The sequence below is a fragment of the Rhopilema esculentum genome, chromosome 12 (genome assembly GCF_057945365.1).
Source record: "Rhopilema esculentum isolate cy_ngs chromosome 12, ASM5794536v1, whole genome shotgun sequence".
Classification (NCBI taxonomy): Eukaryota; Metazoa; Cnidaria; class Scyphozoa; order Rhizostomeae; family Rhizostomatidae; genus Rhopilema; species Rhopilema esculentum.
Genome location: NC_142826.1, coordinates 9,290,627 through 9,308,022, shown reverse-complemented (window position 1 = coordinate 9,308,022; position 17,396 = coordinate 9,290,627). Strand labels below are relative to the sequence as shown.

Sequence of the window (17,396 nt, the reverse complement as noted above, 5' to 3'; positions counted from 1 at the left end):
TCTTTCTTGACATTTAGCTCTAATGTCTTTACCAGGTCAAACTTTACAATTAGGTTCATTCTGGACCTGAAGCTCAGACAGTTAATTTCAAGATATTTAATTTCTTTAATAGAGCATTGCAATTTAGATATCTAATATGAAGAAAGAAGGTCAAGCACTGAAAAACAATTAAATGCTAAACTGATTTTACAACAGTTGATCTGACGTAGATCCCCAATTCAACAGGGGTTACCAAAAAATGTGGTAGGCGTATGGTTGCGGAAATGGGCACTGCACTGCAGCCCCCCTAAAGAGTTAAATTATTAGCGCATAAAGGCGCCATACACTTGGCAAAATTTTGGAAACGCAAAGGTCCAGCGCCCCGAATTTTTTATCGTTGGCTGCTTATGCTGAATGTTAAGAAAATTTATATGCAAGGGCTGTTTACATTATTTGAAGGAAGGGATAAAATTCAAAGGATTCGAAGGATAAGCAGGAAAAATTCATTGCGAGGCTGTGGTCTCCCCTCGTGCCCATGGGCCTGTCGTTGAGCGAGAAATCAAGGATAAAAAACTCAACAAGACAGGAGAAGAGAGGAAATCAGAAAATGCCTGCCAACGCTGAAGTAAACGATGACCAGCAAGATACTCAGGAGCCTCTGTCAATAGATGACATAACAGAAGAAGTCAAGGAAGAGGCTGAAAGGATTAAGAATGAGGCAAACCAACTTTTCAAAGGTATGCTCATACTCTTTAGGCCAACAGCCAGTTCCACTTATTTATGGATCGAGTACGCTCTCCCTGCGTCAAAATATTGCATAACCTGACGCCTAGAAAATTGAAAAAATGAAAGGGATTTCATCTGGTAAAAATTTGAGTCTTTCTTGTGGCTGCCATTTTGCTCATACTATTGCTGGTTTGGCGGGAAACATTTTGCGCTAAAAACCAATTTAAAAACCAAAGCAAAACTAGAAAAATTTTCCAAATCTCGAAAACGCCAGCAGTGTAGAGAAGAATAAGTTAACTTCCAGGAGAGAATTTGCATTTGTTATGAGGAGAAAATTCTGGAGTTTAAGGTGAAATGATTCAATTGATTTTTGCACTAGACAAACTGAAAATGCTCCATAAAACAAGCTCCTAAGAAACTCAAGTTGCTCTATTTCACACCTCTTGATAAAATGATTTAATGTATCCTTGGGAGGTCTGTTAAATAAGTAATTCATTGGATAGCCGAAAGCACCTGATTATGAATTAAAAGCATGAAACCTCAAAAAGGTATTCAGATGATTCCAAATATCTTATTCTTGTTTTTAAGCCCTCGCCACTTGAAAATCTCTTTCAGTATCACTCTTGGTGTCTTCAAGATATACGCACTTTTTATAAGGATTTAGTCTATAAGAATGTGAAGGCTCAAAATCGCTGAAATTCAGGAATAATTAAATTGTTTATTTGGGTTTGTTGAAAAGCAAACAGATGTGAGTTTCACTCTTTATGTTTTAGTCTTGGAGCGTATCCAGTCTTGGAGTCCTTAACACTAAAATGCAACTCTGTTACACCTTTTGTTGCTCAAGAATAATTTGAAAATAAACTTGGGCTTAAAAAATATTGAGAAATTGAGGCTCAGTAAAAGAAAGTATTTTGTAAAAAATGTGTGTGGCTTTCTTCCACAACAAGAAGGCCATTATTAGACATTTCACCATAACAAAGTAGCCTTCCTGTCAATCTGTATCCAAAACATAAAGTGGTTTACACAAAACTCTTCACAATGTTTTCATTTCATATCATAGTAAACAGAGGGGCAATACAGTATGATAAGTGGCGTAGTTCTGGTATGATAATAAAAGTGGTTATCATGCAAAATGTTGCATGAAACAATAGCAAAAGTAGAAATCAGCTCCTGTGACCAGGTCTTAGGCCATATTACCTAAAGTTTGCATTTTCATCTTGATGAAAATCAAACATTATTCTGCTTTGTAGGAATAACATTTTATGTTTTCAGCTGTTCATTAAATGGTTCTCCATGACTATTTTAAGGTGTGCTTTAGGTGCTTGTGTAAGTTCTTATTCCATTCAAAATGTCCAAAAATTAGCCAAAAGCATTAATTCACAATAAATGTAATGCAAGGATGCATTCACTTATACACAAGGGACTGTTGCTAGAAGTTTCTGTATGTCAAGTTTTTATGATTCTCACTATATTTCACAGAACAAGCTCTTTCTTACATTGGTTCAAAACCTTATTCAACCTCTACTTGCAAAGATTTGAGCCCATACTGAATGGGTTGTCCTTAGTATAATATTACCCATCCCCTGTGAACTAAGTAAGAAAAAAGTATGTAGTAATGTAGATTTGGTAATTTCCCATGAATAGAATCAAGAACAGAAGCTCTAGAGCAAAAAATAGATAACTAAATCTCATGAAGATCTTGGACCATAGAAGAAGGTTACACCTCTTAGGAGCCTTGTTGATTTTATTACTAGAAGGTACTTTGATCTTCATGTCCAGTTGCATTTTATATTTTTCAGACGTAAAACAATTCCAGCCGGCAAACGTTCTATGTTGCTGAAGGCCTCTTTAGAGTGTACCCAATATGTTTTTTCAGGGAAGGGGGATCATCACTTCCTAGTTTTCGGGAATCAGGAATTGGGACAATTTTGTACGCAGGATTTCAGAATCAATAACATAAAGATTCAGGAATTGATGGTCAGAAATCTGTCTAAAAATGTAGCAAGAATTTGGGAATCAGGGAATCTATTGGCTACCCTCCCTTTTAGCAGCAGGAATTGTAAGTGGTACCAAATAACATCAAGTAAATAAATTTCAAGATGTATATAGATAACATTTCAACTTTTTTCTGTTTGACCTACAGATGGCAAGTATGACAAGGCTGTTGAAAAATATTCAATTGCAATAGAGAAAAATCCTTTTGTTGCTGCATATTATGGAAATAGAAGCATCTGCCACTTCAGACTGGAGTGTTTTGGACTGGCTTTAAGTGATGGGAACAAAAGCATAGAACTTGATAAGAAATATGTCAAGGTGAATATTCAGCCTTTCCATTCCAAGGTTTGATTTTATTCATGACAGTAAATCCTTTTTACCCATGACTGGAACTGGTCAATGTTTGCTTGCTCTCAATGTCCATGAAAACTGGTTGTCACTTCTAAGAATATTGTCCCTGTAGAGCAGAGCAATGAATTTTTTATTTGCATACAAGTATATCTCTGCTGAGCATATCATTTCTTTTTTGCCTCCAACAAAGCTACATGCAGCTCAAGGGATTTTTAAAAAATTATTAATCATACTCTTTCTTACCTACCAAATACTCTAAGGTAATGATAAGTAATTAAGCTATTGTTGTACAAGAAAAAAAAAACAAAAAACTAATGAACAGAAAGAAGCATTGAAACAACCAGTAAAACATCTTTGTGAAGGGAAACAAAATATATTCCTTGCTCAATCAGTGGTGGCAACAAGGCGGGAGTGTATAGGGGGTAATTACCCGCCACTTTGTCAAAGCATGGTCTACATATTTCTTCTAAAAACAGATTAAAAAACCCTAGGTAGGGGTAGTTTATGTTTTCTAATGAAATCAACTTGGTACAAAGCACTGAAACGAGGGAAAGGGTGGATGATCTCAGTGGCCATGCCCATTACCCTCCCTCTCTGCAGTAGCTGGCACCATCACTGTGCTCAATAAAGAAGAGCCGCAAAGGCAAAAAAATCTCTGGAAAGAACTAGATAAGCAATTACCTGGTGATCCTATCAAGCTGAAACTCTTGTGTTGCAAATCATAATCATAATCTATTATACACCAAAGCTTTCAGTGTCTTTTAGCTAATAAATTTAGTATAAGTCTATATCAATTCAATTGGTGTGATTATGTATAGGAACTGAATTTCGAAAAATGTTATTAAAGATTTGCAAGGCTGCTCAGCTCTTAAATAATCTAAATTTTTGTTACAGGGCTATTATAGAAGAGCAAGTGCAAATATGGCTTTAGGCAAGTTCAAGCAAAGTTTAAAGGACTACGAGGCAGTATGTATGTTTTTTGCAAGGCATAGGTTATTGGATCAATTTAGCAATCCAAAAGAATTCAACTTTAGTTTTGACACCTTTTTTTCGTTTGCAACATGATCAGGGTCAGAAATACTTGGTTCAGGTGCATAATTTTTCATGAATTTTAATGCAGATATCTCACAGATTGTGGTTGACATTCTCAGTGATCCAGCCATTGGTACCTTAAATGTGAGATCCAAGTGGCAACAGACCTATTCATGATAATATTTAAACAAGAAAAACTCGTGTTTTACCATTTTAAAGGAAAATTTGTGTTTCTGGGAAATTTTTGCAAAATCTTTTGACCTATATTTGTAATTTATGTCAGATCCTTTTTTCTTGCGATGGATTTCTTTGAATGTGCTGACATATCACAACCAATCTTATATAAGATTATGAATTACATGATAGTTGTATTTTAAGCAATTGTTGTTTTGGCAAAAAGTTTTGATTTTTGTAAACATGTGTTTTCCGAATGTTATGCATGCTCATAAAGTCGTACAGTAGCCAAAACTATTGTACCTTTTTCTTAATCCCCTCCTACCACTTAGACAACCTGCTGTTATGGATGAAGATTTTTTTTTTAATTATTCTTTAAGATGTCTATCTTGATTAAATTTTAATCTCTTGCAAACAAGCTCTAAGATGTGTGTTTTATTTTAAACTCACAGACATTTAAAAGGCAGTTGTTCCATCACTAACTTTATGTTTTCCTTGTAACATTGAAGCAAAAAATAGTTAACTGTTTTTGTTCACAGTTAGAAACGGTTTCATTAATATTAGTGGAATGGTGAAAAATGTACTGATAAACGTATGTCCTTGAAATTCCAAAACAAATTACTGCATCTATTCGTAAGAGCAAGACGCCGTTGAAAGAATGTCAGCTAATGACACTCTAAGCTATTCAACTTTTCAGCCTTTTTATTCTTACACCTTGCGTAACGTTGATTTGTTTTGTTTTCTTTCGTTTTGCGCCGGATTGACTTGCGTTACTTTGCGGATTGCTTGGAAACATGTAAGCAGTTCGATGCGTTGCGTTTCTTTTCATTGCTATGCCTTGTTTTGTTTTGCACCGTGTTGCGTTGCTTTACGTTACGTATTGTTCCGGTGCTTTGCACGTTGCTTCCGAGCCCTCTGTTTTGCAATCATAGGTTGCGAAGGTCCGGCCGAATGATAAAGACGCCCAAAAGAAATATACTCAGTGCAAAAAAGTTGTTCAAGAACAAGCATTTGCCAGGGCTATTGCAGTGGAAAGTAAAACAAAATCAATATGTGAGACGTTGAATATTGATGCAATGGGTATGTGTTAGTTTCAGCGTTGTGGTATTTGTAAAGTTGCACTTCGTTGCACAGGTGCGTGACTTGTCAAATCAATGTTCATTGGAGTTTTCGTGTTAAGATTCTTTGAAAATTTTGAAAACAACGTACTTTTTACATAAGCAGGTGGATTAAAAAAACGTGTTTTTGCTGTTTTATCAACAAGTTTATTACAGTATATTAATTTATCAACTCTTGAAAACATGAGGCTGGTGGCTCGGTGTCTCATATGTGACGTCATTTTCCTACTGGCATCTTTTGTTTTCAGAAGATTTCCCCAATCAAAAATTGATTGCTGATTTCACACCTGTTTGTTAGTCATTGAAAATTTTGGAAGTTTTAAACGGAGTTTACTTACGAGAAATAGAAAACTCTCACTTGAGCTTCCTAGATCGATATCCTTGTCGCTTTCTGATGACCATTTGATTATAAGAAAGGCAAATGGACAGATACGAAGCGAACATGTAATTATGTCAGTATTTTGATAGAAAACAGACGATTGATGCTTCCTGTTGTCATTACGTCACCAGAATTCATGCAAACAACATTTGAAAATGTGTTTAGTGTCCTAGTTCGAAAGGTCTAAGACCGCAACAGATATGACAAATCTATATGGCTTTTTCTTCAATCACTGAGTCCTGGCCTGGTTTGAAGCACATCGTAATCACTGGAACCATTGTAATCATTTTTAACCGATTTATGTCAGTCAAAACAGATTTTGAATCGATCCAATACTCAGCAATTATTTGTTTTCTTTTTATTCTATCTTACATGTCCAAGATAGCATCTGTATGAAATGTGAGCCCATTTGCCGTTTTTACAAACTTGTTGGTCTTCTTTGTTTTTCTTTTATTTCCTAGCTTTCATATTGACGTTTTTATCATTCTTTGATTTGCGAATTTTAGTTATTGAGTCAGACTACACTGGACCTTCACTCAAAGATGAAAAGCTCGTCACAGAAGACTTCATGAAAGAATTACTACCATTTCTTAAAAGTCAAAAGAGGCTGCATAAGAAATATGCCTATGAGGTATGTCCACAAAATAGACACAAAATGGGTGAGGCCAGTAAAACAACATTCAATTGTTCAATTTATGCTAAACAGTTCAACACTCTTTATAGTTCGTCTTCATCTTGGATATCCTATAATTGCTCTAACATAGAGAATTCTGATACTGCATGCGAAGAACATACGTTCAAAGAACTTGATAATTTGGTTCTGTCTGAGGTTTGGCTAAAGATGAAATGAAAAATATGAGATTAGTTTGCTGTCTAATTGTTTAAAGGTCCGCCATTGTAGTGACGGAACAATCCCTTTTAGCTCTGGTGTACAAATATTTATAAATAGACTCTCTATTCACAAGGTATTTGGAATATTTGTCCAGAAATTCGACCTATTCTTATAAAAAAATGAAAGCTCAGCCTCATCAGATTTCTTCAAAATTTACAGAACGCCGGCGATATATCAATTATTAAAAACTAAAGATTGCCTCGCTAATATGTTATTTGGACTCTGTTTAGGTTTAAGGGCACTGATATTTTAATAGTTCGTACCTTTATCTTCAATTGAGAACTATTAACAAAAAATAAATTAAAACGATCTCTTATTCGAGATACCCTTGCTAACTTACTCTACGATTATTTATACCTTAACTCTAAAAATAAATCAGCTGACGAAGGATGTGTGAGTATGATGTAATGATGATGTAATGGAGATGGAAAGTTCTAGATTGAGAGACGAGAGAGGCTGAGTAAGCATGACGCAATGTAGCAATGTAAAGCTGAGAGAAACAGTTTAAATTAACAGCACTATAAAATGAGTAAATACTTTATCGCTACAATATAACAAAGCTGTTGTTGTTATTGCCTATTTTACTTCCGTATTGTAGTGCAAAATAAAATGAATTTGTTTTCTAGAAGGGTAAAGAACGTTTATTGAGTTTCGTCTGTGTGTCAGGAGGGGTTTATGGCTAAGTAATTTTTTGTAGGAGCACCGATTAAGAGATGTACGTGAAATTTGATGGTAAACACACTATTGGTGTTCTATTCTAAAAACTATTCACGTGTGAAAGCATGTTTGAGGTTTTTGTAAATTCCTGTTTACACTCTACGGACTTACCAACAGCAAACTCAAGTGACCTTAGCTTAGGTGCTGTTGCATATCTGGTTATGCAACTTTTGTTATGTGGAGAAATTTCATTTGAGCAACGATCGTATTTCGAAACAATCTCTTAAGGCATAAATTGTTGAAATGCTGAAACCGAAAGCGTGGTTTAAATTCAATCTTGGAATGGCTGAAGACGAAACACAAACCCCTTTTATGTTGTTGGGTCAACATCTGAATTAAAGAACTGTTGTGCTGAAGTCAAAAAATGGTTTCAGATGAAATGTTTTATGGAACCGATCATGATTATTTTTGGCACAACCTGTGCTATTCAGCAGTTTTCGGGCTTCGTTTTTTTTAATTTGAAGTGTGTTCATTTTAGAAATATATATACTTCAAATTTTGAGTTAAAACCTCACGGATTAAAACCCTTTAAATCGTTTAAAATCGTTGTAAACACCAAATGATCCCTTCACAAAATTAATGCTGACTTGAATTTTCAAGTTAAAAATATGTTTGAGAAAGTCTGACAATCGGTTTTCTTAATGTAACCGAAGATAGGCCATGTGAAAAGAGCTATTTCTGCGTCAGTTTTGTCGATATTGAATAGATTTTTGATGTAATTTGCTGATTGGCTGTATAATGCAATGAATTTTATAGTGCAGAAAAGACCTGAACTGAAGCCGCAGTTTGTTGTTAGCAAGCTGTTTGTTTCAGCAGTCATTTATAACTTCATTTTTTATTACCCTCGAAGTTACCGAAAATTTCTGTTTTTAGATATTATTACAAATCAAGGAATATTTCAGCAAAGGTCCATCGCTTTGTGAAATCGAGATACCAGAGGTAAGTGTTGTTTTGCCTTGATTGTTCTTTTGCGAGGTTCAAAATCGAAATTTCCTAATTGGAAAATGTAATTGTAATTTGTTTTTGTTCATAAAAAGTTTCAATATGCGACCTTTTATCCCCAAGGCTTTTAATTTATTCGAAGTTTCTGAAGTGGCTTTACTTAGTAGGTTTTATTATTTGTCTTAAATTTTAATGATATTATCTTTGATATTCTTCAACTTATCACCAATGAAAATACAGAAATTTTATCGATGCAAAAATTTCTGCTGCCAATATTTGAATTAAGATATTAGAGAGACTGTCCTCAAAAGTTCGGTATTTTATATTGAGCTGAATTGGTTATGGTCATTTTTCCCATAACAATGCTTCTTAGCTAAAGACTCGAAAAATTGGGTGCAGAATTCGTCACAACCCTGTCCCATCTAACTAAGGCACCGGGGAGGTCAAGTCAACAAGACCTAACCACGTGCCGATCAGATTGTTCAAGTTCACGACAGGATAAATACAGTACTTTACGGCAATATTGTCTGCTTTGGTCATGGTAGATCATTACCTCTACGATATTTCCCGAGTAAGGGATTGGTGGATTTCGTTGTTGCTTGGCCAGGTTAAAGGATTGTTTAGACTACCGTCGGACCCCATTTTCAAGCCTAGACTATGCAAACATAGTTATGTGTGGTGAGACACTCCAGTTTCCCAAGCAAGAGAAGGCTTTTACAGTTTCATCATAGGTGTAGAGTTAATTGAGACCCTGCTTTTTTAAGAGCCTCAGGGGGTACAGATCCCTTGAGTTGAACTTTGTTTCAGTCGTTCCAGTTGTTTGTTTGTGGGAAGCCATGGGCGTGGTGGATACTTAACTTTCCGGGGGGAGGCATAGTATGGATCTTACCCGAATATTATCGTTTCATTTAGATGGAACTGCTGGAATGGAGCCTGAAATGCGATAAATGGTGCCTGATAAGGGGGGGGGGGGGGCTGCGGCTATCCAAGCCCCGATGCCTCCTACGCCTATTGGGGAAACTTTTCGTTCTACCATTATGATTAACTGTCATCCGGGTTTTAGTGGTATTTTGTATATTGTTTCCTCTTTTATTGACAAATAATCTTTGAGATTTTCTGCAGGAAAGTACAGTGCCAACGATCTCCCTTTCATAATTTTTCCCCTTCTTTGATGCCTTTTCCTCTTACTAAAATTCTCTACGTTTTTGAGTTTGATTATCTTTTTTAGTTATTATCGATATTTTTGAATTTTCACAAGAAAAGCCCCTTAAGATTGATTTTTCGACGCCTTTGTTGGATTGACTTTCATTTCTGTTTCTTTGAATGTTTCATTCCGTTTTAGACGAATAAGTTCACAGTCTGTGGAGACATCCATGGGCAGTATTATGATCTGCTAAACATTTTCGATATGAATGGGATTCCTTCAAAAGAGAATCCTTATGTATCCTTGAATTTCTGTTTTTCCCTAATAGATTTGCTGGATCGGTTATTTTTTCCAAAAATCTTTTCACCCGTATTATTTAGCAATTGTTTTTTAAAAGTAATAACAGCCTCTAGGAAAATCTCTTTGGAAGGAAATTGGTTTTTCATTATGTTTATGGGCTGTTTGGTTTCTCTGTTTCTGGTCTGCAAATTTAGGATTAAAGATAAAAAGGATTTAGCCTTATTTTAATCATTTTTCAATGAATTTGACTATTTATGTACCTTTAAACTGCTTCGGAGTTTAATCTTGCGAATCCAGTAGCTCATATATATGAATTTCAAGCATTATAATCTGATATTCATTTGAATTCTCATTGCTATGTATCCGGCAGTATATTTTCCTTGACTAATTTTTAACAGCTTTTCAACGGCGATTTCGTCGATCGTGGCTCCTTTTCTGTAGAAGTCATTTTAACCTTATTCGGATTCAAACTTTTATATCCTGATTTCTTTTTCATGGCAAGAGGTAGGTCTCGGTGATTTTTTTGGATCAATACCCTATGTTAAACTTTGTTCCATTCTTACACCAATAAACTGTACTCTCAAGTCACTCAACCATGGGATGCGTAAATTGCTTTTGCTCATCAATGCTTTTCTAAGAATGTCTTCCCTAGAACCAATACAAATTAGGATACTGTATTATCAAAAGACTCGTATGTAAAGGACTTTATTGTAATAAGAAAACCTTTTTACTTGGAAAAAAATACTTTGTTGGATTATGCTACGTACCGAACGAAAATTAATTTATTCGCATCTTAGTGTTCTGTTGTTTATGTTGAATTTTTTTGGCTCGACTGACAGTAATTAGAACGGCGTTAAATGAGAGGTTTTTTTGATTCATTCCATCGAAGTTTCTTAAGTGTGGTATATTAAAACCCTCGTCTTTGTTTGGCAATTGTTTGTCAACCATAGCTAAGTTTTTGCATCTTGTTGATATTTAAGAGCATTTCAGAAAACAATATTTCTAGCTTTTGGTGCTATACTAGCAGGTACACTAGAGCTTTTTAATAGTCCTCGACGCATTTATTTTTAAAATAATGTCTTAAGATCACTTTTATGTTGTTTAATGTCTTTGAATCTTCACTTATAACTAAAACAGCCATGCATTTTCTCACTGAATATAATTTGTTGCTTTGCTAAAAACACTTTTTGTAGATTTAATGCAACCAAAGGAATTCCGCGGGTCTTGTTTTGATGCTTGGAATATATTTTGCAGTTGCTTAGCATATTGGTTTTAACAGGTAACCACGAAAGCTCAACAATGAATCAGATGTATGGGTTTGAAGGCGAAGTCAAGTCAAAGTATCCTTGTTTTTCTTTTTTTTAATACTGTCACCTGCACACCTAGAAGCCTTTAGGTAACTGACTCTTGGCTACAATGGGCAATGACTCACCACATAGATAGTTAGTGTGAGTTACAGGTTTTTTTAGCTATGATTAGAGAAAGATATTCACAAGTATAAGGGTACCCAGTCTAATTGTTCTTGTATTTCAGTGAATTTGGTGAATATTATTCTATGCTAACTATAATCATGACAAAAACTATGCTTCTTATGATCTCATTAATGAAGATAACGGTCTACCGGTTTGTTGTACTGCTCATTACTGTATAAACAGAGATTCTAACACTTTGGTGTATGGAAAAAGACGGTTAAAGTTGCAACTCCGAGGTTCATGCTTAAAGGCAAACGGAAGTTACTAAAGTGGCTTAAACCATCTTTCAATCAAAATTTGCCAATCAATAACCGTTATACCTTTGGTTTACTAATAGCCATGGCACTCCTTCGAAATGAAAAATAGAGTCTGCATGCCAATAGTTTATCAATTTTTGGTTGATAGTTTGTTTACGTCACTTGTGTATCTGTCGCTGCATTATAATTTGATTAGAATGATTTAATTATGTTCCTTATTCGGTTATGACGATTTGAATGACCTTTATCGAAAATTTAACCTCTTTGCAGTACTCCTTTAGGCCAGATGTTTGAGACGATGACAGCCTTAACATAAAATTAGATATTCATCTAGTATGGCTGAATTGTTTACCGAGGTTTATAACTTACTCCCGTTAGCACACGTGATAAATGGGAAAATTTTGGTGAGTTGGCAGCATGAATATGTAATGAAACTTTTGCATAAAATCTCAGTGATGAAACTACCGCTAGTTGCCTATTTCGTGTTCGAATTTTGCCACGATGATCTTGAGAAATTTAGCATATTGCCTTTGATAATGCATAATTGTAAGGCCAGTGTACAGGTAAATAGCAAAGATACGCATGGTCCACAATGAGAATTTTAGTTGTTTAGGCACACCTCATAATTCCTACGCCGGGGAATAAGCTAAAATATGCGACTCCCCTAACTCTAAGGAAAATTTTGGTCATGTCAAGGACTCAGACTCCAGACCCTTGCATCTGTTGTGTGCAATCTTAACTTTTGACCTATCCTCACTTCTAACACGAAAAGACGTCCCCACTGGATTAACATTTGCTCGAATAAGCGTCTCCCTCATGTTAGAAGGCGCTTATTTCTCCGAGGTGGCTTTTCAGGAGGGGATGATTATCTAAGAGAGGGTGCCTATTTGGTCACTTATGGTATAGAACTTTTTAATCGGCGGTGGCCGGTAGCTAATTTTTTAGTCTGTCTTAGAGGCATGATATTATTTTGATACAAAACGTACTCCTGCATCAACTGCACAAGTGACCGCCAATCGCAAACATTTCCATCTTGGCCATTCCTCTTGATACAGCAAGTGCTTAGATCCAACCAACAAAAATACTTTTTAAATGAAAACACCATCTTTCCATTGAATCTGGGACTGAGAAAGAAAAAAAAATTGAAACCTCCTTACCAGAATAAAATCTTTCGATTACCTAGTAGTCTGAAAACATTTCGTTTGTGTGGAGACGTAAAATTTTGGTTCGTTTTCATCTAAATGAAATTGCATCCTTTGAAAACATATCTGTGTGGATGTGCCCTTTCTTACATAGATATGATTACGGAAATCTGGTGTGGGGGACCGTTTTTTAAAATTTCTAAATCACCTGTCTTGGATCGTAGCTATCTAATATAAAATAATTCTATACCACGTTATGACAAATCTAAATTTGTTCACATCATAATTTTGGCAGGCCATGCATGGAGGTCTTTTTAGTGAGGACGGTGTTAAATTAAACGATATCAAAGCAATAGATAGGAACAGACAACCCCCGGAATCAGGTGAGATATGAATTGATGTTGACCCTTTTTATGGTTTTACGCACACAATGACCATCAGCATTTTAGCATTTTATCTGATCAATGTCTAAATATGTTAAAAATATCTCTCTTTTTTCGAGTCTTTTCTAGAAACCTGTACGATAAATGATTTTAGAAGCTTTTCATGGCCCACTTTTTCGCTTGAATATGTTTCTGTGCAGAGTTTATCAATATGGTATTGTGTCATTTTTGAATTATGCTTTGTTTAAAACATTCAATATTCACCATGAGTCTAATTAAATACTCAATGATCAACTCGAAGCACAGTGTCGCTCCAGCTGAGCTTTTTACTTCAGGACTGATTAATCAGCTGCAAGGTATCAGCAGAATGTTGATTCTAAATTGATGGCTGAAACATATCATCCTTTCCATTGCTTACTTTCTTTATGTTTTACAATTTACCCTAGGTTTAATGTGCGATCTGCTATGGTCTGATCCACAACCACAGGTATGCATTATAGAGAATCTATCAATCAAAGTTTGAACTTGAAGTTAGTCAAGTGCTGTACCTCATCAATCACTGCATCTACTTCTTTATCAAATCTGCCAAATGAAGCCAGTCTTCCCAAAATATTTTGGCAAACTTCTGTTGTTTCACTTTCATCAACGTCACCAATGTAAGATCATTATTGCCAACTTCAAGATCCACTTTAAAATAGCATAACTTTCTCAGGAGATAAGAGCCCTTTTTCTGTTTAGTAGAGGAGTTTACATAAATAGTTTCAAAAAGTCACTTGAGCATATATTTGTGACATTGTTTGGACTTTCAAATTAAAAAAACATAGACCCAAACAATGTTTCTGAGTGTATGACTTAAGTGACTTGCAGTTTGGTTTTTTTTATTACTACGTTTGAAATAATTTTTGACTTAAGATTTTAGAGTCGGTTTACTAGAGCAACAAAGCTCTTAAATAGTTTGCAACTCGTTCTTATTTGCATGGATAACGGCTTAGAATTGTGTATGGTACAAACAATCCTATGTCGCTAAACATCTCTTACAACCATGACTACAGAAGGCTTCATACAAAATGTTTTCAAGAAATCAGCCTTTTCATTATTTGGGTATTTGTGCTTCAGCCTTATCGGTGTCCGTCCTTGAACCATTTGGCCGTCTTGTTTTTTACTTAGCGTATATTGTGCGAAGTTCCTTATCCAGATTGACATTGACTCTTCAAGTTATCTTGCTCGTGTTGCATTCAAAGCACTGTATTATTTAACTAGAATCTTACATTGAGAGATTGTTTTGAGGATCATGCCTCGAAAGAAGCAATTTTTTTTGCTGTTTTGGAATTTTGTTGAAAATATGCCAAAAATCTAATTTTTTTCGCTGTTTAACTGTCACTAGCAGTTATAGTTTGCTCAGAATGAACAAAAACATTTGATCAGCACTGTTAGTTGCTCACGTTTGGTCCTTGCGGAAGTCTTCGTGACTTGTTCAAAACTCCCGTCGTGTACAAGCTTAAACCAAATTCATCCAAAGTTCTTCCTGCAATGCCAGTCATATTATGCATACCGCATTCTGGTTAATGCGCCAAGACACTGCAAGTGATGCCAAGAGAAATCAGGTCTCTTGTAGGCAGAAGAATAAGACTTTCCACGAACACTATAAATCTGATCAGAGCTAAGAAAGCTTCGATTAGTCAAATCTAAGGGACACCCTAAATGGCCCTCTGGTCGTGATGAATATCGAGTAAAAAAGCATTGGAAGATGCTCGTTAGTTTTTCTTTTCTTTCTGCTTTGTTGCTTTCGTTACGAATTTATTCAGTTAAACGACGTTTCCTTTTCAAGCTTGATTTTTATAAAGGCAGTCGACAAGTACTAAAGTTGCTTAAACCACCTGTCAATAAACCATTGGCCAATCAGTGCGCGTAATGCAACTCACAAGCTTGTTGAATGACCTATATTGCCTGACAGTAGGCTTAAGCCACTTCAGTATATGTCGATTTCCTTTCAACTTGATACTGTCGTTTGCTGCCATTACAGCGAGATTAACGATTTAAAAGCAGATTTTTCTTTTCTGTAGAACGGACGAAGCCCAAGTAAAAGAGGAGTTGGCACTATGTTTGGACCAGATGTCACCTTTAAATTCTGTAAAGAAAATGGCCTAGGTAATTTTAGAGCTGCCAAGTTCACGATTTCTTTGCATTTGCTTTATGAGCGCTCCGAAAAATCGTTTTTACCGCTACTTGTGACATAAAATTAAGGTAAGCTGTGCCCTTTAAATACTGATCTAGGTTTCAAGTGGTCAGTTCCTAACAGCAAATAGGCATTTGAGTGAAAAGCGTGTGTGGAGTTTCCAAACCTGCCATTCTTCCATTAACCAATCTCTTTAAAAAATAATAATACACCATTCTTACTTGATACTTTGCAGTAAAGACTTCACCAATAACTTACCTTCGCTGATAATTTTGTTGTTGTGTCATTCCATTCATAACTTTATCATTATATTTTTTTATCAGACTATATTATTCGAAGTCACGAAGTTAAGGAAGAAGGATATGAAGTTGCTCATGAAGGCAAATGCATAACTGTATTCTCGGCTCCAAATTATTGGTAAGATCTCATTTCTGAGCAATTACATAGCTTTGACGGATAACTGCTAACATCGATGGGGTACGGTAGTTTTCCCAATCTAGAATTGCTTCCAGCTTGAGGCTTTCCACTGTGCTGTAATTCCTTAATTTTACCTTTATTCTGCGCCATATTCTGACCAGAATTCTGTAAGTTCAAATATTAAGAATATAGCACATCTATAATCGATAATTTTTGCTGGTTCCTTAGAAAAATGAATTTAATATTGTATTATGCAAGCGTTTTATTACGGCAAGCACTCGTGTATAAAAACCTACAAGTTGAGTTTTAAAGATGGTATGAAATAGGGGAGGCATTACATACTGAAGCTCTTTTCTTCAGATACTCTTCAGAGTATTAACGGCTGTGAATCGAAAGCAAAATGAGGGGAAGAAAGATGCGTTTGATTGTGTTCTTTTGCTTTTTACTAGATTAATTTTTGGGAACTAGGCAACCATCTTATAAGAACAAATTCAGGTTGCAAATTAGAGCAAGTCCTTGTTTGCAGATCACTTAAAACTAAAAAGGGAATCTTTTTCAAAAAAATTGTTGGAGATTTATTGTTCTATTTTTCATTAAAAAAGATCAGATAACCTTGAAAGACGGAGCTTTGAACTGATTCAAAAAGAAACACACTGAAAGATTAAAATCTTTAACTTTCAATTAAGTGTTGCAGATTCCATTCGAAAGTTTTTCATTGCATATTCTATTCGAAACAAGTTGATTATTTAAAATATCGAAGAACGCAATGGTTTTTATACTTGAATAAGATAAGATTTTCTTTACATTCAACCCCTATCATATTCAATTATATTCAGTCCTAAACACGAAAATGTAAGTTTCTATTTGTGGTTATTGATTGTTTCCGTTTTGGCGAATCTGTACCTCAAGCATGCTGACTGGGTCCCATTCCTTTTACTAACGATCCAATTTCTCTTACTTCAAGCGACCAAATGGGGAACAAAGGAGCGTACATAACGCTAGACAAAACCCTTAAACCAAAGTTCACTTCATTCGCTGCTGTCGTAAGTATCACTTTGAAATTTATTTCTTGCAAATTTTCTGTAATTTTTATATGACAATTTGCTTTTCGTTCCTTTTCACCAACTGACGTTTTTAGTTTGCCAAAGTACGTTCCCTCCAGCAGGTTATTTTCAAATTGTCAAAGAGTCTTGATTTTTGAATTAGCTTGAAATTTTATCTTTCTTGTACCCTTCCTAGCCACATCCCGATGTAAAACCAATGGCCTATGCTAATTCGTTGATGTCAATGCTTGGTTTCTCGTGACGATGTTGGGCATGATTGGTGATTACGTCAGGTTGAAGCAAACTCACGTTTAGATATCCCCCCTCGTGGATTCTTAACATTCAGATTTTGCATCAAAGCGATAATAAACCATCGTTTTTAAATAATCTAATATACAATTAATGTTTTACGAATCAAAACTTGATAAGCTTCAAGCTGACGAAAATATACATGGATGAAAAAGCCACACATCATTGTAGAGATATTACACCTATCACATTACAGATGGAGAATGACAGATCTGAGATCCTTATTATTTTCTTGAAGAAAGATATTTGTTTTACAATGCTTTGAACTATAAATTTAGCACTATAAAAGTAAACTTGTAGATTGTAGTGACTTTGAGATGAAATGTTTTGGGTTATCAACAACAAAGCCTTGGGTAAATCTCTGAGTGTTTCGTTCAAAGTTTCCTTTACCCTGGGTACCAGACTCACTATATGAAATAATATATAAAATTTTATTTTATATATAGTG

The 17,396-nt window shown here is 35.3% G+C and overlaps 1 protein-coding gene and 1 non-coding gene across 2 annotated transcripts; both read left to right on the top strand.

Annotated features, from left to right (window-relative positions):
* The first annotated feature begins 499 nt into the window (after positions 1-499).
* Positions 500-17,306, top strand: LOC135681313 (serine/threonine-protein phosphatase 5). Its single transcript, XM_065195710.2, has 16 exons — positions 500-716; positions 2,849-3,018; positions 3,946-4,017; positions 5,190-5,337; positions 6,261-6,385; positions 8,237-8,302; positions 9,648-9,746; positions 10,148-10,253; positions 11,029-11,089; positions 11,801-11,882; positions 12,916-13,003; positions 13,450-13,490; positions 15,067-15,151; positions 15,503-15,596; positions 16,561-16,639; positions 16,836-17,306. The coding sequence occupies exons 1-16, from the start codon at positions 515-517 to the stop codon at positions 16,899-16,901; spliced, it is 1,584 nt and encodes a 527-aa protein (XP_065051782.2). The 5' UTR covers positions 500-514; the 3' UTR covers positions 16,902-17,306.
* On the top strand, positions 5,687-5,821 carry LOC135681835 (small Cajal body-specific RNA 8). Its single transcript, XR_010515648.1, has one exon.
* Positions 17,307-17,396: the final 90 nt, after the last annotated feature.